This window comes from Pseudopodoces humilis, chromosome 6 (assembly GCF_049639895.1).
Source record: "Pseudopodoces humilis isolate 2021_Gansu_Grassland_sample_001 chromosome 6, ASM4963989v1, whole genome shotgun sequence".
Classification (NCBI taxonomy): domain Eukaryota; kingdom Metazoa; phylum Chordata; class Aves; order Passeriformes; family Paridae; genus Pseudopodoces; species Pseudopodoces humilis.
The window spans coordinates 23,044,040-23,068,402 of NC_142205.1; the positions used below are offsets into that span (position 1 = coordinate 23,044,040).

Genomic DNA, 24,363 nt, shown 5'->3' on the forward strand with positions numbered 1-24,363 from the left:
TAAGAATATTCAAGGTAGAAAAAAGTATTTGGTCATAAAATGACCAGTCCCAGACTTACCTATGTTAAACAGCTCTGTAATGTTTTTTTTTCTCTCTTGTGGGCAAATAACTTACTACAATTTAATGATCACAACCACATGAAATTCACTTCCTTATGTTGAAAAAAAAAAAGACAAGAAAAATAGGATTAAATATCTCAGTTTATCTTTCCACATAGGTCACATGGCCAAAGTTGATTGTAAAATGTTGAAATACTAGTTTGAGGTGTAGCCAGTGCCAAGTGTTGTACATTTCCGTGTTCTCTCTCCCCTCCTATCGCTCACAAAGATGTCACAGAAAGACAAGGAAGTTCATTTTCTCAGGAAGCAGATTTTTTTTTAGTGTAAATTTAAAGTTCCATTTATTATCCTTAAATCTAATCCTTTTAGACCTTGGTACTGTCCCAGTCCCAAATCTAAAAGGAACAACCTGAAAAAATCTTGTACAAAAGCCAAAGTGTGTAATAAAGTCTGACTTAATCTGAGAGTGTCTCAAGACCCCACAGGAGCTGCAAGGAGTGGGTCCAGAAATGTGAGGTGAGACCCTCGTGCACCATATAGCCTTCTGTGATCTGAGCCGTGCAGGTCCCTGGTTTTTGGGGGTGTCTACACAACCAGGCTGGGGGCTCAGGCAAAGGTGATGTGGCTGAAGCTGGTCAACACCTGCTTGGCAGGACAGTGAGGAAACTGGAGGTTTGAATCAGCATTTGGGAATTTGGCTCCTAAGGATGATGGGTGTAAAGGGGTTTGGGACTCAGAGACAGTACAGTGCCATACAAGACTTGGTTTTTCTTCCCAGCCACAAATTCTAGCAGACTTCCATGATTCATTTTCCATGAGCAGCAGCTTATGTTTGTTGTGGTGGAAGCAGCTTCAGTGCTTCAGTGCTCTGCCAAGCTCTCATTAGGTGCCCTACTGCTGCTTGGATGCCAGCATTACAGCTGCTGACTAGGATTGTGTCCCTCTGTGTCCTGCACAAAGGCTGGTGAGTCAAGGGATCCATCTACTGGAGTGACGCCAAGCTTTAAGGGAATACTTAGCTTATCCATGTGGCTGAAAAGCCTCCTGCGAGGGACAACATCTGAAAAGTCAAAGCATTGAGAAACTAAGGATTCTCTATGGCCAGTGCATGCATAACAAGTTTAATAAGTCCCTTGTCATTGCATGCCCTTTGGGGTGACTGTAAGACACCCTGGTCCATAACCATGGGATTTGTTACAGGAGTAAGAATTGCTTACTGTAATTATTGCTTCAAAGTTTTGGAGCAAAGGACCTGCTCTAAGGGTAGGCTGTTTTGCCTCTGACTGACTTCAGTGCATTATTCTCTCTGCTGGTGAGCTTGAGGTCACTTCTGTGGGTTGTGTAGGCTGTTTGCAGGGGTTTATTTCATGCTTCATGAAGATCTTTGGGCTTACCTGTGGCTTCCTGCTTCCCACCAGAGCCCAGGTTGCAGGCAGTGGCTGAGCTAATGATGAGTTTCTGTGACATTGCAAAAACATGTAAAACTTTCTCAAAGTGCAACCTGGCTGGCAAAAATGATGTGTGTGTGTTTGGAAAGAGGTGAAAAAAAAAAAGAAGAAAAGCATATTTTTCTTCACAGTAAAAGTAAGATGGTATCAGCCAAAACATGAAAAGTGACCCAGCTTCCTCCAGGCAGCCGCCACCCCAGGAACCAGCTGCATGCAGAGGTGCAGGAACAGTCAGGGTGGGCACCAGCCCACAACCCAGGTTTGTAATCCTGTGTCTCCAAATGCTCTGGGGAAAGGTGGCTGTGGGGAGCCCTGGTCAGAGGAGGTGGAGCCCCAGGGCCCACTGTGGGGCAGAGTTTTCAAAGTCTGTTAGATGGAGGTGTCTGACAGCTGACACAGCCTGTTTACACAGAGACAAAGACATCTGACACTATGTTGGGAAGACACAGGCATTTGGTGCATGTGGGACAAAGCTGAGCACACCTGAGCATTTTTCCCTGTGAAGTTTTCTAGTGCAGACAGTCCTTGATTGGTCACCTCCCACATCCAGGATTTGCAGTTTTGCCTGAGTGAGGACTGTGAGACAGAACTTCTATCTTTGATTAGGAACCAAATGAACTCCAGTTTTGTATTCTGGCTGGAGGGAAAAAAATTTGATCTAATTCATCACCTTGACAGAAAATATTTCATGTGGAAGTACCTCTACAGTACCAAATTTCTAAAACTTTCCGTAGTCTCTTCCCTCTTTGGCAACCTGAACAATCATAATTGCATAGCACAGCCTGTCTTTGTGCCAAAAGGGAAGGACTCGGTGCCACAAAACTACCTTTGTTTATTCCCTAGCTTGCAGCTTCTCCCTGCAACACCGTTCCAACCATTTTGCTGCCAGGCAGGACTTGGATCTAAAACTCAGTCAAGTGTGATTCAGCATTTAATTGACACACTGGAGCATAAAACCTGACTTTTGCTGGTTTTTAGATGCACGGCAGAGGTAGTTTCTCTTGTTACAATATGGGTCTTGTGTTTATTTATTTTACAGATCAGCATGATGGGCCAGTTTTGCAGCTTATTGGTATCTGGGGAGCAAAGAGTTGTGTAAGTGTTCAGGACTCATTCAGACCAGAAGTGTTAGGGGTGTAACGCCAGCCACAAAGGAGACGAAGCATTGCATCTACCTTTTTGTATGTACGCAAAATGCATTTTGCATATACTCTGAGTCTTTTTATAAATGAGATGTTACCATATCAGAGTGGTGCACTTGAGTTTCTTCTAAATCTGTTCATGAAATTGTTGTATTGCAGTTGTGCTACTGGATGGTGTTTCCTGAAGAAGGCTAAAGGTGGTTTTTAGCATGGTTTTTGGGATGATACCAGAGTACATCTGCTCTTCAAGATTATGAAGAAAGACATTCAAAAAGGGAATGGGATCACCTTGGCAGCATTTTGAGTTGTCACAGTGCCCAAGGCCTCAGCAGAACTCCTGACATTCCCAAGGCAGCAAGGTCATCTTGAAAGCACAATTGCATTTCTCTGGTGTTGTTTATGTTAATATCCTGAGAATGACTTGCATATTTCAGCCTTACAATGAGTTAATCATTAATTAAGATCTTACAGAACTGAAGAGAGAAACCAGCAGTCTAGAAAAATAAAGAAATTATCTTGTAAAGTGTATGTTTAGAAAAAGTTGTACAGATTAATTTTAATCTTGAGTAGCTTGGGTAAAGGGAAAAAGGAAAGAGCAGAAACACATTTCAATGTGGCACAGTTAAGCTCATTTGGAAAACATTGCTTTTTGTGAAGGTCATGCCTCATGTTTAAACATCTATAAAGGGCTGTGGTTTGTTGGTGGTTTCTTCCTCATCCAAGAGAATTACAGAATCATTAGGGTTGGAAAATATCTTTGAAATAATCAAATCCTGCTAACCTAGCACTGCCATGTTCACTAGTAAACCATGTCCTCAGGTGCCACACCCATATGCTCTTTAATGCTACCAGGGAATGGTGATTCCACCACTTCCTTGGGCAGCCTTTCCAATGCTTGACCACCCTTTCAGTGAGGAATTTTTTCCTAATATCCAATCTAAATCTCACCTGGCACATCTTCAGGCCATTTCCTCTTGTCCTGTCACTTGTTACTTGGGAGAAGAGACCAACCCCCACCTGGTTACAATCTCCTTTCAGGCAGCTGTAGAGAGTGATCAGGTCTCCTGTGAGCCTCCTTTTCTCCAGGCTAAACCCCCCCAGCTCCCTCAGCTTCTCCTCACAAGCCTTGTGCTCCAGACCTGACTCGATCTTCTCGAGTGTGGCCCGGCTAGCTCAGTGATGAGGTTTCTCTTCACTCGAGTTTCGAGCCAGCATATGTTTGTGGGGTTCACTGATTTTCTTCAAGAATTCAAGTCTATAGAGCAAGTAAAGAAATCAGTGGTGGACTCTCTCCTCAGGGTTACATTCCACAGTTTATTTCTGTGAAGGGGAATCCAAAGGACAAAAGACCAAGGATTTGGGGTCTGGGGGGTCTCTTTTAACAGGGTTTCTCAGAGGGAGGGAACATCAGAGAGAGAACCAATTATTTTTCTCAGTTAGTACATCTTACAAACTTTCTACAAATCAAGGTTACACACACCAAGATAAGAAATAACAGACACCAACTTCTTCAAATGCCCACAAAGGTGTAGGAGTATTCTCCACAGAGGGGCAGAGGAGGAGAGAGGGGGGCCTTGGTTTCCTGGCAACACAGGGGGGAAAGAAAGGGAAGGGAAGGTAACCATGCCCCCTCAGATTCCATAGCTCAGAGGCATTCTGGGACAGGGAAAACAAAGTTACAAACTTCCGTGTTGGAAAGAAGGGTCTCTCTCTTCTCTCAACCCCGTGCTTTCCTGGGCTAAAGAAACTTCAAGCAGCTGGAAATGCCAGCAGGGTCCTCTCTATACTCTATCCGGCCTCTCGCCGTGAGGCTGAGGAGAGAAACTTCAGTAACCATGGTAACTTGACGCCAGGTAAACAATTAGGAGAAAGAGAAGCTGGGGTGGAAATCGCAACTAAAAGATGGGAAAAAATACATTTCAAGCTATCAACTACAACACAGACCCTTTCCCAGTTCTGTTGCCCTTCTCTGGACATGCTCCAGCCCCTCAATGTCCTTCCTGTGGTGAGGGGCCCAGAACTGGACACACGATTTGAGGTGTGGCCTCACCGGTGCTGGGTGCAGGGGGACAATCATTGTCCTGCTCCTACTTGCCACACTATTGCTGACACAGGCCAGGATGCCATTTGCCTTCTTGGCCACTGGGCACAGCTGGCTCATGATCAGCAGCTCTCAGCCAGCACCCCCAGGTCCTTTTCCACTGGGCAGCTTTCCAACCTCTCTGCTGCAAGCCTCCAGCACTGCATGGGCTTGTTGTGACCCAAGTGCAGCCTTGATGAACCTCATGGCATGGGCCTTGGCCCATTGATCCAGCCTGTCCAGATCCCTCTGCAGAGCCTTCCTGCCCACCAGCAGATCAACACTCCCACCCAGCTTGGTGTCATCTGTCACCTGGCTGAGGGGCACTCAATCCCCTTGTTCAGGTAATCAACTAAAACATTTAACAGGACTGCCCCAATACTGAGCCCCAGAGATCACTGCTCTTGACTGGTTGTCAGCTGGATGTAACTCCATTCATGGATGTAAGTCTGGGCTTGGCTATTCAGACAGTTCTTTACCCAGTGAATGGTATGCTCCTTCATGCCATGGGAAGCCAGTTTCAACAGGAGAGTATTATGACAGACAGTGTCAAAGGCTTTACTAAAACAAAGTTAGACAGCTTCCACAGCCTTTTCCTCACCAGCTAAGTGGGTCACTCCTGACAGTTTCCATAATTGTCAGATTTGATATCTTCCAGCAACTGGGACCCTTCTGGTTAAGCCAGAACTACTCCTCAGACTGCTCTTTTCTACATGCAGCAGCAGAAAATTTTCTCCAGGTGTACTTACACTAAGGAAACAGCCATGGAGTCTCGAGCACTTCAAATGAGGTGCAGCTTAGCTTTCTGTGTGATTGAAGAATGGAGCGTGCTGAAATGAAGAGGATGAACCAGTTCCCAGTGCTTCTGCCTGGCAGTGAGGACATACCACAGAGATACAGGAATTTGTGCACAGGGCAAATGGAAAGCACAGAGGGATGTTAGCTCCAGCTCCATCCACATCGAAGCACTGATTCTAAACTGCATGCAAAAAGAGATTTAGGTTGTTCAGAGGATGCTGGAAGAAAGGAGAGATGCCCAATATGCGTCCTGGGAAAGTCACTGTCCTCTGCGGGTGGTGGGACAGAGGAGTCAGTGGGACAGTTCATCTTCACTCCCTGCAGGAGGCTGCAGGGATGCTGGCTGCAGTGCCCTGCTCCCCTCCTGCCCCAAACACCCTCTTCCCAGCTCGGAGGGGAGCACAGCCTTGGCAGAGTGGGATGTTGCAATGAAGTAACAGTCTCTGTTTTTAAAGAATGCTTTATTCACTACATCCTAGAAATGTACCGTAAATGGAGCAAGAACTAAATAAACTCAGAGACTTCTGACAATACAGAGAAGAGAGATACAATAAAATATCTAAAATATCAGCTCTTTTGAGAATAAGGCACACTAGTTTTGTTTTTTTAATATATACTTTTTTTTTCTTAGAATAGTTTGTTCTTAACCTAAAGATGTTCACATTTCAAGTTATTAGACTTACCTCAGTAGTAGTGTACATGAAATGGTTTAGAAGCAGGACAGGGATGGGCAGGAGGCATGCATGGTCTGGCTGCCTGCATGCCTGGGTCCTGTCTCCATTCCTGGGGGGCTACTACCCTGGGGGGCTGGGGCACCTCATGGTTTTCCCTCATTGGCTCCTTTCTCTTCCTGCCCTTCTTTGTGAGTGGCAGGTCCCTTGTCCTGTTGGCAGGGAGAGGATTAGTGGGAAGGGAGCCATCACCTGAGGGTCAGCCATGACTGTGGGGCTGGAAGTGGGCCAGCAGAGGCCCTGACTGCCAGACTGCCTTTTCCTGGCCCCAGAGGTGTTTGTGCATGGCCCAAGGACCCACGGTGGCATTCAGTGTTGAGCTATGTAAGGCCTTAGACTGGAGGACTGGACGAGGCAGTGCTGGACTCTGGCTGGGGGCTTGCCCCTCAGGCTTTGCCCAGATCTCCTCCTGTCTCTCCCTACACAGGGGCAGGACCTTGGGGCTGAGGTCTGGGTGTGCTTTCAGATGTGCAGGTACAGACAATAAAATTTTCCTGGGAAGGGTGTGGAGGGACAGAGTCCAACCTAATGGGTAACTTCGCAGTGCTTTTGCTAATGGGTCAACAGAGTCAAGGGGAGCTCAGCTTGTCTGAGCAAGAGCACCTGAAATACAACCGCTCAATTTTGAGGCAAGCAAAAGAAGTGTATTAAAAAGGTCACTTAACTGAGCTTGATGCGGTCTGGAAGTGGTTAAGTTGTCAAAATATGGCCAATGTGAAACCCCTTTGGTATGTACTTATACCACAAAAAGTAAAGGAACATTGTTTACTGACTCCCTGCTTCTCACCTTTTGTCACCAGTTTGCAGAGCTGATGCACTTCATACAAAGGGCAAGATATTTTTTTACCATTTTACTCTATTTTACATTCACTGCACTACTAAACAAAAGCCTTTAAACAGGCCACAAAACACTGCAATAATATATTTACTTCTTAATATAACAAACTTTTTTATAACATTGCAATAAAAGGTTTTTGTTTTGTGGCAAACCACATACCATGCAAATTTGCAACATAAAATGACTTTAAAAATGTATATTAAAAGATATTTACAAGCTCTATGTCTTAAAATCATTGGGTCTAATCACTCCCGCCCCTGATGTGCATGTACAACTCCAGTTGTGGAGAAAGGGAATTAAGAGTGGAAGGGAGGCTGGGAGGGAGGCTAGCCCTGTTTCACTAATTCCAGTATCACTACCACCCCTAGTACCTTTGAAATTTCTCATGGAACATGATGGAGCAATGGGTAAGTAATGCTGCACATCCTCTCGGCGAGTGTGTGGCTACTCTTGCCACAGCAGCATATGTTCTCAGTCACTACAACAAATACTTCAAAAAATAAAATGAAGAGCATTGTAAAAAAGCCTTGGCTTTATACTGGATGAAGATCTAAGTCAAGACACCTCGCGCAAAACATCAGCTACTCGTTTCTGTACATGCTCCAACTACAAGTAGCTTCAATAAATAGAAAATCCAGTTGCTAAGGAAAACTCGGAGCCTTTCTGTAGCTAAAAACAAGCCTGAAAATCACACTGCGAAGAGGTATGTGTGAGGAGGCTTTTTTTTTCTTTCCTCTTTCTTCCAAGCAGGCAATATTAGTTACTTGTGATTTTGAATGAGAAGATTGTATTAATGCCAGCACAAAAATGCAGAGGTCTTGCACATTTTTCAAATTGCACTTTCCAGTATAATTTTTAAATAAGATACGTGTTGTTTTCTTCTTAAAAAACAAAGCAAAACAAAAAAACTAAGGTATGTATTCTTTAAATATTGAATATACTCTTCAAAATATATTGTTAAAACTTTCCCTAGCTGCTCAGGTGTGCTTTTTAATATATAGCTGATATATTATTAAAGGCACTACAAAATAGACATCTCTGGAGTGCAGAAATTACTAAAAAATAACCTTCATACCACAAATATATTGAAAATATAACTGCTAAAAAAAAAAAAAAGACCCTATGCAATCCCACTACAATGCTTATAAATGCATGTCAGCGGTGGGTTGGATGCACCAAGGTCCTTTGGAAATGTATGAATACAGGCATGTTAAATTTTTAAAAATAGCCTAAAAAAGTTAGTGAAAACTTCAAGCATAGAAAATATTTCAAACATGTTTTTCTATGACATTCTTCACTTCCTGCTTTGTTTTACCAAGCCCAAATGTTTACTCTTTCGCAGACAGTTCTTTCTTCATAAATAGTAAAGTGTTCCTTCAGTGTGTGTCTCTCCAGCACCCTCCTCTGCCGACAGTTTCAGTACGTCTGGTAGACGTCGTGGATGGGCACCTGGATGGTGGTGGCTGGGAATGCCGGGGGGAGGTAGCCAGCGTATCCTCCATAGGCGGCGGCGGCAGCGGCAGCGTTCTTCTGTAGCGTGGCTATTGTTGCTGTGGCCGCAGCAGGCGCTGCAAATGGCACATAACTTGTCCCGTAAATCCCGGCGGCAGGGATCCGCTGCACATTGGGAGCCATGGTGTACACCGGTGTGATGGGGCGACCCTGGAAGGAAAGGGTTCAGACCTCAAAAAAAGTACTTTGTTGTAACATCCCACTTCAATGGCCTGAATGGCAGAGCCCCTAGAAGGGAAGGAGGTAAAGGGGAGGGTAGGCAGCACCATGCCTTGTTGATTGAGAGTTATGCTATCATGGGAGGCAGCTCTCCCCCTCACAGTTTGGGTCCCCCATATAGGGGAAAGCAATGCTCAATGTGCAGATGTCTAAGGCAGGTCAGATGAGCTGCAGGGCTCTTGGGCACTGTGACATCCTCAAGAGCATGTCCTGAATGGAAGCAGGGCAAGAGGCTTTCTTCCAACACTGGGTAAGCATAGCAGGATGTATGGGAAGCTGGAAGCATGGGAAGCTGGAAGCATGGGAAGCAGGACTTCCATGCTGAACTCACCTGGAAGGGAGGAGGTGTTGAGACAGCTGGTATTACAGCTGCGGCTGCAGCTGCTGCGGCAGCTGCTGCACTAGCTGGGTCCTGCTGGACAGCTATAGGGTTGATGATGTGCTCAACAGTGTGGATTTTGCCATCTTCCATCATCTTGGCTGGTGGTGCGGCCTGAAACATGGAGTACTGGGCACCAATGGCAGGGATGGCCACTAGGAGAGACCAGACATATCAGATACATTGGGAGAGAGTTTCCAGGGCCTCTTGTCAAGGAGTTCTCCCTCCCAGCTGCCCCAACTCTCCAGCAGTGATCCTGTGCTGCTCTTCTCAGGGGAGGCAGCCTTGTGTGCAGGCAGGGGACCTGGGGCACCTCTGCCCTCCCCATGTGTGGGAGCACCACAGCTGATGCACAGTGACAGGCTCAGTGCTGTTTGGTCCAGCATGTCCCCCCATGCTCCTGCCATGAGTGTCTTAGGGCCGGAGTCCTCCTGGGGACTGGGAGCTGTGACCCAGATTTACACAACCCCTTCTGACCACTGTCCTTCCCACTGGCCAAGTGTGTGGCCTGAACACAAGGGGTAAGTCTGTAATGTTCCGGTGAGGTCCCTGCTCCAGCTGTTGACATCAAGGAATATGTAGCTGCCATAGGAAAAGCTGCTCCAGGACAGAAAGTTGTGGTTTGTACTGCAGAAGTTGCAGGCAGCAACCAGTCTGCTTTACATGCCATCCTTTGGCTAACCCTGTGAAATATCAGCTTTTACCAGCATTTCCCAAGGCTGGCTTGGCTAAATATGTTTTATCCCATCTGCCTGCTACAGGATCAATCTACTTAATGACATTAAAAAAACCCCAAACTTCTTTTTAGGGAATTCTTCCTCAGACCAAAATTGGGCAACATGATATAATTAGAGCCCTGGTCTTTCAGACAAAGGGAGAACGCTGGTCAGAATAATAGTGTTCAGGATGGTGAATTTGTACATGGTCCAAAATGGGGTTTCATGGCTTGCTTAGGGAAGAAACGTTCTTTGCTGAACATTCCCAATAATCACAATCATTGCACATGGCCTGGCAATGTGCACTTGTAGCTCAGAAAAACCAGTTGTATCCTGGGTGTATCAAAAGCAGTGAGGCCAGCAGGTTGAGGGCAGTGATTCTGCCCCTCTATTCTGCTCAGCTGAGACTCCACCTGGAGTGCTGTGTCCAGTTCTGGGGCCCCCAATATTAGAAGGATGTGAATCTGTTGAAGCAGGTTCAGAGGATGTAAAATGAGATGGAGCACCTCTGCTGTTAAGTCAGAGAGTTGGGGTTGTCCAGCCTGGAGAAAAGGTGCCTCTGGGATAAAGACCTCTACTGAAGCTTTTCAGTACTTAAAGGGGGCCTATAAGAAAGACTTTATGTTAAGACCTGTAGGGATAGGACAAGGTTTAAACTGAAGTTTAAACTGAAGGAGGGTTGGGCATAAGAAAGGAATACTCTGTAACAAAGATGATGAGACACTGGACTGGCTGTCCAGAGAAGTTTTGTGTGCCTCATTATTGGAAGTGTTCAAGTTCAGGTTGGATGGGCCTTTGAGCAACCTGATCTTGTTTAAGACATCTCTGCCCATAACAGGGGCATTGGATTAGATGACCCTTAAGGTCCCTTCCAATGGAAATCATCCTGTGATGCTATGATTTCCATCATCGCCTCATATTGCACACTTCAGCATTCAGCTTGCAAGATTTTTAGCAGTAAGGTTATTCACAAGGAAAACAAAGTAATCAATAAATAATGGATGATGGATTAAGAGGTGATGTTGGCACTTATGGGAGGTGCAGCCACTAATCCAGAAATTAAGCCTAATATGTACACCTAATAGGCTTCTTTCTGTGCAACGAAACTCTGCAATGTTAAAGTGTGCAGCAATGCATGGTGGAAGGACAGAAAGCAGTACTCTTGCTCTGATCCTGGAGACTGCAGCAAGGAAGCTGATCAGATGTCTTTCAGGCAGAAATATGTCCTCCACCAGTGGACTACCACTGTTTCCTCAAGCAGAGACCCCCAACTCATGAGGTTTTCCAGTTCTCCTTTTACACCAAGTCTACCTGGTCAGGTCAAACCAGTTTTATCTGTGGTTTAAATATCTGGGATAGTTTCTCACCAAGGCAAAGGGCTCACATGCTCCATTCTGCAATAACTTCTGGCAGAAAAACAGTAGCGGGTGTCTGGGGTATTGGGGTGACCTCCCAGGAGTATTCCAACTATTTGCAAAGAAATGAACTTTCAGGTTGATCTAAGCAGTAGGCAGGAAACTTTGCAGTCAGTATATTTCTACTCCTCTGTTCTGGTAATGTGCTTTCAAAGTATCTTTTTAACAGAGGTAAGTCTTGCATGTGGTACCTCTTATTAGATCAGCTGATCTGACTACAGAAAACAGACCAGGTACTTCTGTGCTCAGAGGCTGTGCTGGAACCGTATGATAAGGGAAGGTCTGATAAAAAAACCCTGAATCTCAACATGCCTCAAGTGTAGAAACATTATGACTTGAGCTCCAAGCTTTTTTTTGGCAGTAGAATAAAATATAGGCACCACTAATAAGAATGCATTTCCAAGCTCACTTTTCAAGCATCCTTTAGTAATACCTGGAATTCCTAAAGTAACTTTGCAAACACACACAGGAGTAATATTTTCTGGTGGTGACTCTAATCTTAACAACCTTCCTCTGTCTCTAGACTTCTTCTGACATTGTCTCATCCAGCTATTATGAAGAACTCTTCACAGACTTCATTAGATGCAAGCTGTAATTTTCACTGACATAAATGACACATGTTTTGGGAAACCACAGTAGCTCTATTATTAGGCAATGCTTACATCCTGCCATTACAGTTTACTTGGAAAGAGAAATGGAGAGAAGGACTTCTGCAAGAGGGCTGGTCCCCATCACCTTCAAGGACCTTCTTCCTCAGGCTACTTTTTCAAATAAAAATCTTTCCAAGTGGGATCTTGAGGAATTGCAGAGCTTCAGCTTTCATCTTGTCCACCTGAGAATGGCAAGGGCTGGGTAGTCAGCTGACAAAGCAGCAGAAGGGGCCAATCCCTGCCCCAGCCCTTGGACTGGCTCCTCAGAGCCCAGCAGAGATGAGAGAACTCCTGTAGGCACTGCACTGCTGCAAAGATGGACCCCTCGCTGCCTTGCTCTTTTCCCATTCCTCATGGAGATGGAGGAGCTTGCCTCAGCCAGGGACTTTCCTGCAATGGGAAAGCCTCAGATCCTTTTCTCAGCCTCATACCACTGGAGAAATACAGACTAAACAGGGGAGGACTCCAGCCTGGCTGGAAATCTAGGATAGGAATCTCCCAGGGTGAAATTAGCATTGAAGAAGTTAAAAGAGAGGAAGGTTGTTCTTAGTCACCATGTTCTGGTGTACATGACTAGAAGGAGAGGAAAGTCTGCTTCCTCCTAAGCAAATGAAAAAGGGGACAGGAGGAGTGGGCATTACTTTAGCCCTTTTTTCTCTGGCCTGAAGAGGTCCCAGATATTCATGTCCCCTATCCCACTATGCACGTCTTGTGTGAAGAAAGTCTGGCCAGGACCAGGAGGCACCCAGCACAAGGGAGCTCTGAGTCCCAATGCTGGGGCCATCCCCATTGCCACAGCTGCAGTCATGGACTGGCCCTGGAGGGGTCCTCACTTGCTTGAGACAGGGCTTGGAGTGGGGGCCTGTCCACCACCCCTCCTTTCCTCCCCTCCTTACACATACTAACCTGCACCAGGCTTAATGGCCACTGGATTGACTGCAGGTAACTCCAAGTTGGGAACCAGTTCATATCCTTTCTCTTGCTGTTTTCCTTTGCCTTCATGGTACCTGCTGTAGATTCCACGGCCGGCGGAGTATCCCCCCAGGTAGGAACCCCTGGGACCTGGAGCTCTGTTGCCAGCTGCACCTCGCCCTCTGCCTCGTATGCTGCCTGCTTATGATAACAACACAGAAGATGGTGAATAATGGAGAGTGACAGCCCCATAGGGAGCACGAGTGACCCCAGGCTGAAATCCGGAGGCTTGTGCTTAGAAATGTGGCTGCTGAAGTCAGCGTGATTGAGTCTTAGTGGCTCTAGTTAGGAAAACAGAAGTGCCTAAGAAGCATCCAGTAAACTTATGCTTGTTTAGCTTTTGATGTTTGTGAGCATATATTAACTGCTCATTTATATTGATGGAACTCTTGTGGCAAGTGTTACATGTTCAATGCAGTCAGCAGAGAGCAAGGGGATCCTCAGGGTGATTTCTGTGCATTAAGAACAACTTCTGTTTTCAGCTGTCCTCCAGAGGAGACCCAACTTGTCAACTGGCTGCGGTGGGACCCTGCCAAGATGGCACAACATCATGCCTGCCCTTTAACCAACTTTGTCCCACCACTTCATATATTTTTACTTATGTTGTTTAATTGTTTTCTCTGCTATTTTATTAGCTGCATATAACCCATTTCCAAAAATATTGCCTTTATTCATCTTAGTGACTCTACAAGTATTATGACAGTACTTTGAACACTGCCGTATTGATGTACTTTATGATGATCTTATTGAATATTTAGACTCTTACTCAACTCTGTCATAGTTCATTCCAATTACAAATCTGGAAATTGAGAAGAAGCTGAAATTCTTGAGCAACTAGGGTTAAAAATATGTCTTGGTTTATGTGGGTGCTTTAAGAATATGCTAAATTGCTTCTTCTATGGAAATACACATCAAATTTCAGAAAACTAATTCCTGTAAGTACAGGATAATTGTAATTATAATACCAATTTTAGATGTAAGGGTTTTTTATGAAAATCTGATTTTTGGTTAATTTTTAATGACAGTAACCGATAATTAATTAAGGTATACAATAAAAGAATTATTTTTCACTCATGTGCTTCCTTCTACTTGTAGTTGTCAAATGACTTTATGAAGGACAGCATTACTGTGATTTTAATGCGGAAGTGAAATGACACCGAGAGAGTTCCTAACTAAGGCTTTCCCTACCTCCCTCCCTTCGGATAGGTCACCATACCCATGCCTCCAGAGCACTCTGTCATAGAATCTAGCTCTTTGAAAGGAAACATCAGAAGCTGGAATCCTTAGACTTGCTCAGACTTAGTACAACGCTCATAAACCCAGATCCCTCTGTTCCCCATCCCATGCTTGGTTTTCACCTATTGTTAACCATATATTTTATACCTCTTTCATACTATCTTGTACATTAGCAATTATTTATAGATAAATACACTTTGTGTAGTCATAGACTAAAGTAAGTCCAAACAAAAATATGACCAAAAAGCCTATAAAAGAGTATTGAGAAAAAATTGCATGGCACTAGCTGTCCTTTGGTTGAGGCAGACCTCTCACATCAGCCTAAGATCAAACCTGCCCATCACATCCCCTAATTGTGCTTACTAACCTTTCACAAAGTAATCTCTGTTGGGCCCAATCAAGGCATTGTATGGATATCCATAGTACGCTAGTGTGTATGGATCACAAGAGTAAACATAGTTAGGTTGCTGAGTTACTTCGGAGGTTGCTGCAGCCCCTCCTTTTGCTGCTTTCTGGTAGCGAGTGTATTGCTCCTTGTCTACCGGCTTGGCCAAAGTAACCTCCAGGCATGAGCCTTCTAGTTCAACACCATTAAGGTTGTTCATGGCATGAATGGCATCTTCCCTGGTTGTAAAGTGCACAAAGGCGTAATCACGTATTTTTTTCACTCTCTCTACACAGCCAGGGTTAAATTGACCAAACACCTTTTTAATGGTGTCTTCTGTGGTCTCAATCATTAAATTCCTCACATATAGGATTTTAACAGTCTCCATGACATCTTCATCCACATCGATCTCTGGTTCTGCCCAGTCAACGGCAATTTGATGTCCCCATAGTTGGATCCTTCCTGGCATGAGTTTTCTCCTAGCCATGGCTGCTGCTCGATGGCTCTCATACTCCACAAAAGCAAAGCCTCTGTTCTTCATTTTGTCTGCAGCACTGGCATAAACGATGACATCTAGCACGCCTTCTGTCACCTTGGCAATCTCTTCCAGGATCTCCTCTCTCTTCTTCATCTTGGGAATGCCTCCGATGAAGAGCCGGCAGTTATCCACACTGCAGCACACACCCAGCAGCCTGCCAGGGCGGATTTCATAGTTGTTCAGCTCCCTGACAGCACGCTTCGCCTCATGCTTCTGTGTGTACATCACGAAGGCGTAGCCACGGTTCTTCCCATCAAAGTCCATCATCAAGCGCATTTCATAGATGCGGCCGACAGACTCGAAGACGGGGACGAGCTCATCTTCGTAGACATCGCGGGGGATTTTGCCCACAAAGACTTCGCAGCCACGAGGAGGGTGCAGGCCCTCCCAGCCAGGAGGAGGGCCTCCATACTTGCGCTGCCCGTTCTCCTGGATCATACTGTATCCAGTGCGGGCCATGAGGGCCAGCAGGGCTGCCTCGTTGGGCGCACCAGCAACACCTTCAGGGACTTTTGTGGTGGCCACATTAGTGGAGTCATTGCTCATCCTTGCAGTGGAATCCTCAGCCGTCATGGTGTCAAACTCATTCACAGCTTGATAAAACCTGGGCAAATGAAGAAGGAGAACACTCGTTAAAAGCTATTAGCTACCATCAGAATTCCACCTCTCTCTTTCATTTTCCTGTAGTTCTTCTGCAAGTTTGTTTTTCAAACTGGGACTAAGGCTGCAGAAGAACAGAGGAAAAAGCCATGCCAACCTGAACAGTGATACTGCAGGCATAGCATATCCTGAATGCTGTATGGCTTGTTTGCTAACCATTCCATCATGAGATGAATGAGAATTTCTCATGAGAATTTGTCTGGCTTTTGCTTCCAGATAGGATTAGATAAACTAAAGAGCCTTTCAATACCTCTGCTTATGTCTTGTAGTGATTTAAGTCATTTAAGCAGGACACAACTCTATCTTTTGAATAAAACTTGCAGGCTGAGCTCACAATTAGTAATTTTTTCATCTAAAATTCTTGTTTGTTGGTCTTTGGACAGAGCTTCAGCCTTTTTCATCTTAGCTATAAACAGGGATGAAGATCAGCCCCCCTTCTCCCAATATCTCTGTCTTGCCAAAGCCTGCTTCTTCACACCTTCCCACTAGCAAGTCACGTGGAGTTGTGTGGGGTTTTTTTCCAATTCTAACCTCAAATCCTTTATAGAAGCACCACTTGCTCTGGTTATGTCCCATGTAACAGGCATGACTTATGTTTATTACTCCTGAATAACATAACCTTGCATTCAGCCATATCCCAACTGCCTTTTGAGTAGATCCCACCTATTGAATGTTACACAATTGGCTCCTCCCCATTGTGTTTTACAATTCCATCAGTCTTTCCTTCACTGATTTATTTGCCATGATTTGCATTCATCACTAGTCTGTTGATGGACCTGTCAAAATACACTGACCCTTGTAGGACACTTCAAACCACCATATGAAAGGCTCACAATATGTGGGTTTGACAGGGTTATATATATTTTTTTGAAAAAAATGATGAAGCTTCAGAGAGATTTATTTTTTCTATATAGTTGTCTTATTCAGTAAGACAGAGGTTTTTCTCTGTCCCATAAAGACTTAAATATATACTCTTCATCTGAATGATAGGGCCACTACATTGATTACCACCAGGAAGATCTTTCACCAGTACAGGAAGCCCAAGTCCACAAAAAAATTGGTAAAAATTTTAGGCACTTAGATCTGATTTGTATGGTTCACAAAATCCATTTAAATCCTAGCAACCTCAGCAACTCAAACTTTTTTTCAGTAAAGCTCCTGAGCTTCCTGGAATTGTGCTGGTCTATAACCAGTGATATCTATGCATGAGCCAGCGCAAACACTACTGAGCCTGGTTCATCTCCTAAATGCATTTGGGATGGGGAAACTGGACCTCTGAGCTTTGGTCTGCAGTAAGACCTGATCCTGCATGTGTTTTTGGGCCATAAGTGTTGCATGCTGATGCTTCTGAGCCATTTTTATTTAAAAATACGGAGAGCAGAGGAGAAGATGAGGATAAAGAAAGTGGAGGGCAGTAATTGTGATGCTGATGCTCAGATAATACTTTAGTAAACACAATTCCTCTGAAGCCAGGTCTGTCATTGATAGCTTCTTGAACTGCTATTGATACATGCTTCTCTCAGATTCAAATATTACCCTTTAACAGTCAGAGATTTTAATTTTATTCCTGGGAATTATTTGAAATAATTAAGAAAATTAAGGCAGAGTAAAACAACTTCATTTTTCACTTGACAATTTGCTCCTGGAAGTGTAACTTCACCTTTTTTGGAATAAAAGCAAAGCTAGTTATACAAGCACTTGGTGGGAAATAATAATTCTTTACATGGACCATCTGTTGGCAAGTCAAGTACTTATCACCCCAAGTTTGGCAAAGTTTAAAAATTAGCAATTCCATTCAAACCACCTGTTTTAAGTCAACTTACAAAATAAGTGTCTCTATCTCTGTTATCTGCAGGGCTCTGTGTCTGGGGCTGGAAAGCTACAGATGATCACTGGGTTTGTGGAGTGAGGGGAGATGAAACAGAATCAACCCTGACCCCTGGAAACCAGCTGGTAATTCAGTTGCCATGCAGGAGATTGCATGCTCTCCAGCACTTTGCATTTCACCAGCAGCATGATTTCTCATACTGCAAGCTGTGCATGAAGCTGCTGCTGATCATCTTTGCTGCAGACACTGCTGTAGACCATTTGTGATGGTGCATAATTAAAAATTCCTTGTGAAGCTAAAATGTATTTATCCCTATGTAATTTATTTGGAATCAAGATTCATGATCAAATGTGGTTTGGGCTTTTTTTTCTTCCTGGGAAGCTACACAGAGCTGGGTTTCATAAGTAGATACTACCTAAGAAAGTTACAGAGCCCATATAGCCCTAATTGTTGTAACTAAATACACAATTAACAACTTGTTCATTGCCACGTTATACAATCAACACCTTGACTAAGCACAGGTATCAGTTACCTGAACATTTATCATCAGTGATCATCTGTAGCTTGATGGGAAAATGCACAGGCTGTCTGGTCTGAGAGCTTCTATCCTGCTGTTACTGCCTTTCAAAGTGAGCTAACAACACAATCTAATCCTTTTCTGACTGAAATGCAATCCCTCTGAAGAAAACAGTTTCTGAAAATACCAGTTTCCAAAGTGTTCAAACCTGCTTGTGCATTTTTAAGTCAACAGTAACCCGGACATGAAAACTTGCTACCATGTGTTGCAGACCTACACAAAGCACGGCTGGTACTATGGGTCTAGGGGCCTTAACAAAGCCAAGCTGATCTCTAGCACCCGGTATGTGAGGTTCATGCTAGAAAAGGCAAAAAATTTAATCTCCATTAAAATGCAGTGTCTTGTGAAATAGAAGTGCTTGGTTTCTAGACTCTGAGGAGGCAGGTACCCCTGATCTTGATAACACAGATTCAAAAAAGAGAGACAGACAAAAATTGTTTTTGACAAGAAAGCTTGTGTTTTGGTGACAGCTAAGTTTTAAATGACTCATTATGAGGACTGAAACAAGTCCTTGGTTTCTTTTTAGGAAAAGGTAAATCCTGCTTGGTTGTTCAACATCATGTTAGATGGATGCTAACATCTGCCAGCCTATCAGGAGAGAGGCTTATGAGCCCCTCAGTTCAGCATCTCTGTTCCAAGGACTTTTCCTTGCACAGGTGAACTCTCAGACATATGTTTCACTGGAACCATTCAAATTTCACTTCACCCTGTTCATGAAACTCCTCTGCTGCCAGTAGGAATAGTGTAAATAGTTCTTGCCCTAAACATTAATTACCTTCTTTTTAAAGGTACTTTTTTCCCCACATCCCAGAATATTAAATGGCAAACTTACTGTGTTGGCAGTGACTGACCTAAAGCATACTGTGATCAGGCTGATTAACTGAGGCAGGTATTTTATTAAGTAGAAATAACACACCTTGATCAACAACAGAGCCAAATGGTGATGCCCCTTGTCCCAGGGCAAAGGCAGCTTGGGGCCCCAGTGAGAAAGCAATGCCCAAAGTCCACATACCAACTTACCCCTGGGTTAGTCCAGCACTAGGCAGTGCCCTGTGGGGTTAGGCAGACACATTCTCCTCTGTTGATCCTAGTGTGGTCAAATAGGCTTTTACAAACACAGGGACACAGCCAGTGTCCTTGTGGCAGTAACTCTGTGTCCACTTCACTCACATGCTCCTATAAAATGAGGTTGTTTATGTTTGGACTTAATTCATCCCTCCAGTTTTGTGTTACCTAGATTTAGTGGAATCATGTGTGCTTCTGTGGGTGACAACTGCCAGCAGTCACAAAGCCCGGAGACAGGTGCCAGCACCACCACAGGCACAGGAGAGACCAGGGAGATGTGCTGCCTCTGTGAAAACTGTCCAGGGGAGGGATGGGGACACCTGTGCCCCACCTGCAGACCCTGTACTGTACAAACTCCCACTGAGCTGACAGGGCGCGTCATCATGGACACTGCACAGCTACTGCTTCCTTCAAGACACTGCCACTGTTTTGCATTTTAAACCACAGAGGGAAGGACGGTTGCTGAAATTTCAAATACACCCTGTTCGCAGAGGGAAATGACAGTGACTGGTTTAAATGTGACCTTCCTAGTATTTTACTTGAAATAATAAGGAAAAATGTTGATCCTGATGATGATAATAATAGGCAGCAGCTCTAAAACATGGCAAATCCTGACTATTCTCATGACAACTTTATATTCATAAAATGCATATGAAAACAACAGCTAAGAACAACTGTGTAATTTTATCACAAACATCAGACAGCCCAGAAATGCTCCTGCTGAAAACAAGGTTTGCCTGTTTAGAAGTTCTATTGGCTGAACAGAAAAATTCAATGGCCTCATAAATTCAAAGTAAGGCAGTGACTTGTGCATTGCTTCAAGTGTCATGTGCAAGTTACCTCCCTGTTTAAAGATAATTACAGTATCATTACACATCACTTTGCTCTTTCTTGAGCTGTCAGTCTTTTCCTCCTATTATTTTCATAAATGAGCTGAACAAAGCAGGTGTCTTTGAGACTGTTGCTGAAGCTGAGCCATTGCATGCCCAACTGCAGAATCCAGGGACAGTGTGGGGATCAACAGGAACTGGATCACACTTGGTTTCCTACAATCTGCCATTAATGAAATGCAGGTGTCCAAATCTGAAACTTGTGATGGGTCAGTGCAAGAGAGGGCAGCATTTCAGCACAGCTTTTTGGCCAAGGCCCTTTCCTGAAGGTCTTTCAGGCCAGAAAGGGAAGGTTACATGGGATGGATGGTGCCTTCACTCTTTTACAAGAAGCAATACCTGAGGCCAACAGGCCATGACAATGTCTGCAGTGTGTCAGACACATTTCTTTTCCTGCAGCTGAACTGAGGGAAGAACTTGCCCCAGGTTAGGTGAAACATTTTGAAAAGGTGGATTTTCTTAATGTGGACAAATTTGACAAAACTCTGTGGAAAATGTGGTGAACTGCATCAGCAGACCTGAAAGGGTAGGAACAACGGCAGACAAGAGACTTGATGAGTAGCTTGTGATGAGCAGCTTGGAAGAAAGTAGCCTTCGCGGTCATTGACAATGACATGTCTGTCTGCTGTGCAATTTATCCTGCTGCCGGCACTGCTAAAAAACTGCTTATTCTCATCATCATCTGCATGCCTTAGCTGGGTCATTGAACTTGTCCCTCTCCAGCCAGGGTCAGGAGCTTTTTGGCTCAGGTGCTGCACAGAACACAATGAGGTGTGCATGGAGCAGCATTTGCTGCACCACATATTTCCCATGTATGTTCAGACAATAACACCTACAAGCAGAAGCTCTCTGCCCACTGGAAATTCTATATTTAAATGCAGAGAGCAACAGTGCCTGAGAGGTAGAATAAAACCAGCCTACTAAATCCTGAGTCTGGCTGCTGAAATTAGGACAAAAGGAAGCAGCCTCAAGTTGCACCAAGGAAGGAGAGATTTCTTCATTGAAAGGCTGTTAAGCATTGGAACAGGCTGCTCAGGGGTGTGGTTGAGTCACCATCTCCAGGGTTATTTAAAGGACATGCAGATGTGGCACTTAGGGACATGGTTTAGTGGTGGACTTGGCAGCGCTCAGCTAACAGTTGGACTCAACGATCTTAGAGGTCTTTTCCAACCTAAAGATTCTATGATTTTATGAAAAGCCTACTTCTGCTATGGTGACAATTTGCATTCTAATCTATAGCCTATCATCAGAGTTCTGACCATTAATTTCATTGCAAGAGTTTGTATTTCATGCTTAAACTTCAGTTTTATTTTGGTCGGTCAGTTATGCTTACTTTGTATAGGGCAAGTTCAGGGCCTGAAAAGCAGTGTTCGGGGTGGATTTACTGCAGAGGATCTACGTGTGGTTTTTCGTTGCTTAAAGTTGTCCTAAGTGGCTAAACATGTTAAAAATAGTTGGTTCCACTTAAAACTCACCAAAATCTGTTGACTTTGACTTTTGATTGTGTCAGGTTCAAAGAACGAAACAGAAAATAAAGTGTGATATTTCTAACAGTACTCACATCTAGCACAACTCCTCTGACATCAGTTATGAGACTCTAATGGCTGCAAGAGGGATATATTTAAGATAGGGATGAGAACTACAGAAAATCCAGCTTTAGAAGTCTTGCAGGGACAGGTTATGTTCTCCAGGTACCAATCAAAAGCAATGTATTTGGCTTAAAAAATTGCAACAAAATTACTAGAAATCTGCTCTTTTTCTTCTTGCTCTATTTTAGGAGGAAAACACCTGAAATTATTCTGTAAATTAACATCCTGGAATTTCCCAGGTTAAAACTTGAATGCTAGTCAGATGATTCAACAAGGAATTTGTACAGTCAACATCTGGCTACAGCTTCAAACTAGGATTTGAAGGTTAAACTTCTAATGTTCACCATTATCATTAGAAAAATAACAATCATGGCTCTAACTCCCTTAACCATATTATACCAGTTCCCTTGGCCTGGGAAAGTTAATCTTACCTCACAACAACATTATGTACAACTTTAAAAATGGAGCTAAAATTACAATTCCCATACAAAATAAAGCGGTCTTGTGTTGTGCAAACGTCCTGCCTGTTCTGTTATCAACCCTCTCTGCATCTTTCTATGTTGTGCTTAATCTTGTCTGTGATCCACTTGCATTATCTGTAAGCACTATCCATATCTAGCAATGAACATTCCCAGGAAGAAGATCCCTCAATGACCTGAATTCGTGCTTGAAAACTGCAAAATTTATATTCAGTGAGATGTGACTAATGATATTTCAAATAACAAAGTAACATAACTCTCCTGAGCATAGCTTTGCGTCCTGTCATGGCTTTTTGGTGATCACAAGTCAAAATGTGTTCATGAATATATGGTTTTACCATGGAAAGAATGAACCCATGCTGATGAAAAAGTTATTGATGTATCACAGCACCACCACCACCACCTAGAGCATCCTACTAACATGACCTGGCTTCTGCAATGTGAATTCTGTTAATGCAATGTGTGTTTCTTGAGTGGTTTTGTGCTACTGCAGTGCCAAACCAGCACCTCAAATTAAACCACTTCTGAAGGAAATTTGGGTAAGCAAAACCCAGTCTCCTCCCTTATTTTATAATGCACTTTTCTGCAAGTCATTCAGAACTTTGTCCAACAAGCTATGTAACCTGTGTGTTACCCTGTTTGCCTCAGCTCCATCTTTTACCCACTCCAGTTGATTCATAACTCTCCCCTATTTTGATAGGACTTGTTACGGGCTGAGGCTGAAGCTATTACCCTGCAATATATTGAAGCCATATGTTGAGGAAAGCTGAGAAGATGAGACATGGTTCATGTAATCACTATTATTGGCTGTCTAAATCAGGAAACAGCACTACCATTCCCCTCTCCCCAAATTCCCGTACTTCAAGCTATTCAATAAAGCCTATCATTACCATGATCAGACAGGAAAATACGTGATATGTAAATTTCAGTGTAGTCTTTCCTATTCTGGATGAGCTGTACTTGATGGGAAAGTTTTTGCTGTGTTTCTTTACCAAAAATGCAATTAAACACTGTTCTCTGCAGAGATGCTGATACATGTAAATGTGTCCTCCTCATGAACTGTCTGCTTTAGAAAACATTCTGCTTGGAAAGGGAGAAGAGTGTCATTCAGGATGGACTAGAAGCTCACAAGCTTTTGCCATAAGAAGGGCAGGAGAAGCAATGTTCTACAACTGAAAAACAAAACCACAACTAGACTCATCTGTTAATCATTACACAGGAAAGATAACACATTCACTTGTCCTTCTGAAGAAAAATCTTATATATGAACATGGTGATTTAATTCAATCATTGAAAATGTCTGTCAAAGTCTTTGCTGAATTCTGTGGTGCAGGGATATGTGTGCAATTGCTTCTTTGTTTTTATAATACAGGACACTTTCTCTGTCTGTCTACATAAATATTACAGTAATATGGTCCACTCTGCAGTGCAACCAATAGTATCTTAGAAAGTTTATAACCTACAGCTGTGTTTTCAGCTTTTCTGATCAAACTTTTTCCTCTAACTCTCCTGGAGAGCCCAGAGTGAATTCCTGCCTGTTCATATAAAGTCTACCCACGTAGTCAAATTTATTACAATAAAAATATCTTCAGAATTTTCAGTTTACCCTAATCCCATGCACTATTTTTATTACAGCATTCTAAGCTTTGTATACCACGTGAGCACTGCAGCAACAGGGGGCCCAACCTGCAACCCTGCTTTCAGCAGGAGGTACAGATTCCAGGGAAAGCTGAAAGTGGCTCAACGTGTTCCCTCCCCCTCAGGTCACTGAAATGAAAATCAACATAAAGCAAACCACAGTTGGGATGTGAATGTTCGCTGCTGAAAGTACATTAAACTCAAAGCATTTGGCTTAGTCAGTGGCTGGGGTTTTGTCCTTTTTTTTTTTTCCTTTGTGCACTGACATTTGACCCTTTTTATAATATGCACCTTGCACCACAGAAACCCAGTTAGTTATTAATTAAACTCAGGTACCAATAGCTGACTTGTACATATCACCATTTTAACTGCCTGGTGCTGCCTGTGCATGGAGGAGTGGGGGCTGGAAGTCAATCGTCTTTCCTGTGAAATTCTGTCATATCGGCAGAAAGGAGCTGCAAAGTGCAGCAATTTGTTCCTGACCTCTGATCTAAGAAGTTTGTACAGACCTTTGAACG

General features: G+C 43.7%; 1 protein-coding gene across 6 annotated transcripts in view; it reads right to left on the minus strand.

Moving 5' to 3' along the window:
- Positions 1 to 5,972: 5,972 nt before the first annotated feature.
- RBM47 (RNA binding motif protein 47) overlaps positions 5,973 to 24,363 on the minus strand; it is a 76,722-nt gene continuing 58,331 nt past the window's right edge. For 5 of the 6 annotated variants that reach the window (XM_014263212.2, XM_005517758.3, XM_014263211.2 and 2 more), the window contains 4 exons: positions 14,564 to 15,723; positions 12,895 to 13,101; positions 9,160 to 9,362; positions 5,973 to 8,759 (listed from right to left, as the gene is read on the minus strand). In XM_014263212.2, coding sequence (XP_014118687.1) covers positions 8,514 to 8,759; positions 9,160 to 9,362; positions 12,895 to 13,101; positions 14,564 to 15,692 — 1,785 coding nt within the window. In that variant the 5' untranslated portion in view covers positions 15,693 to 15,723 and the 3' untranslated portion in view covers positions 5,973 to 8,513. The remainder of the gene's footprint in view (positions 8,760 to 9,159; positions 9,363 to 12,894; positions 13,102 to 14,563; positions 15,724 to 24,363) is intronic. The other variant, XM_088056547.1, reaches the window with a different exon arrangement.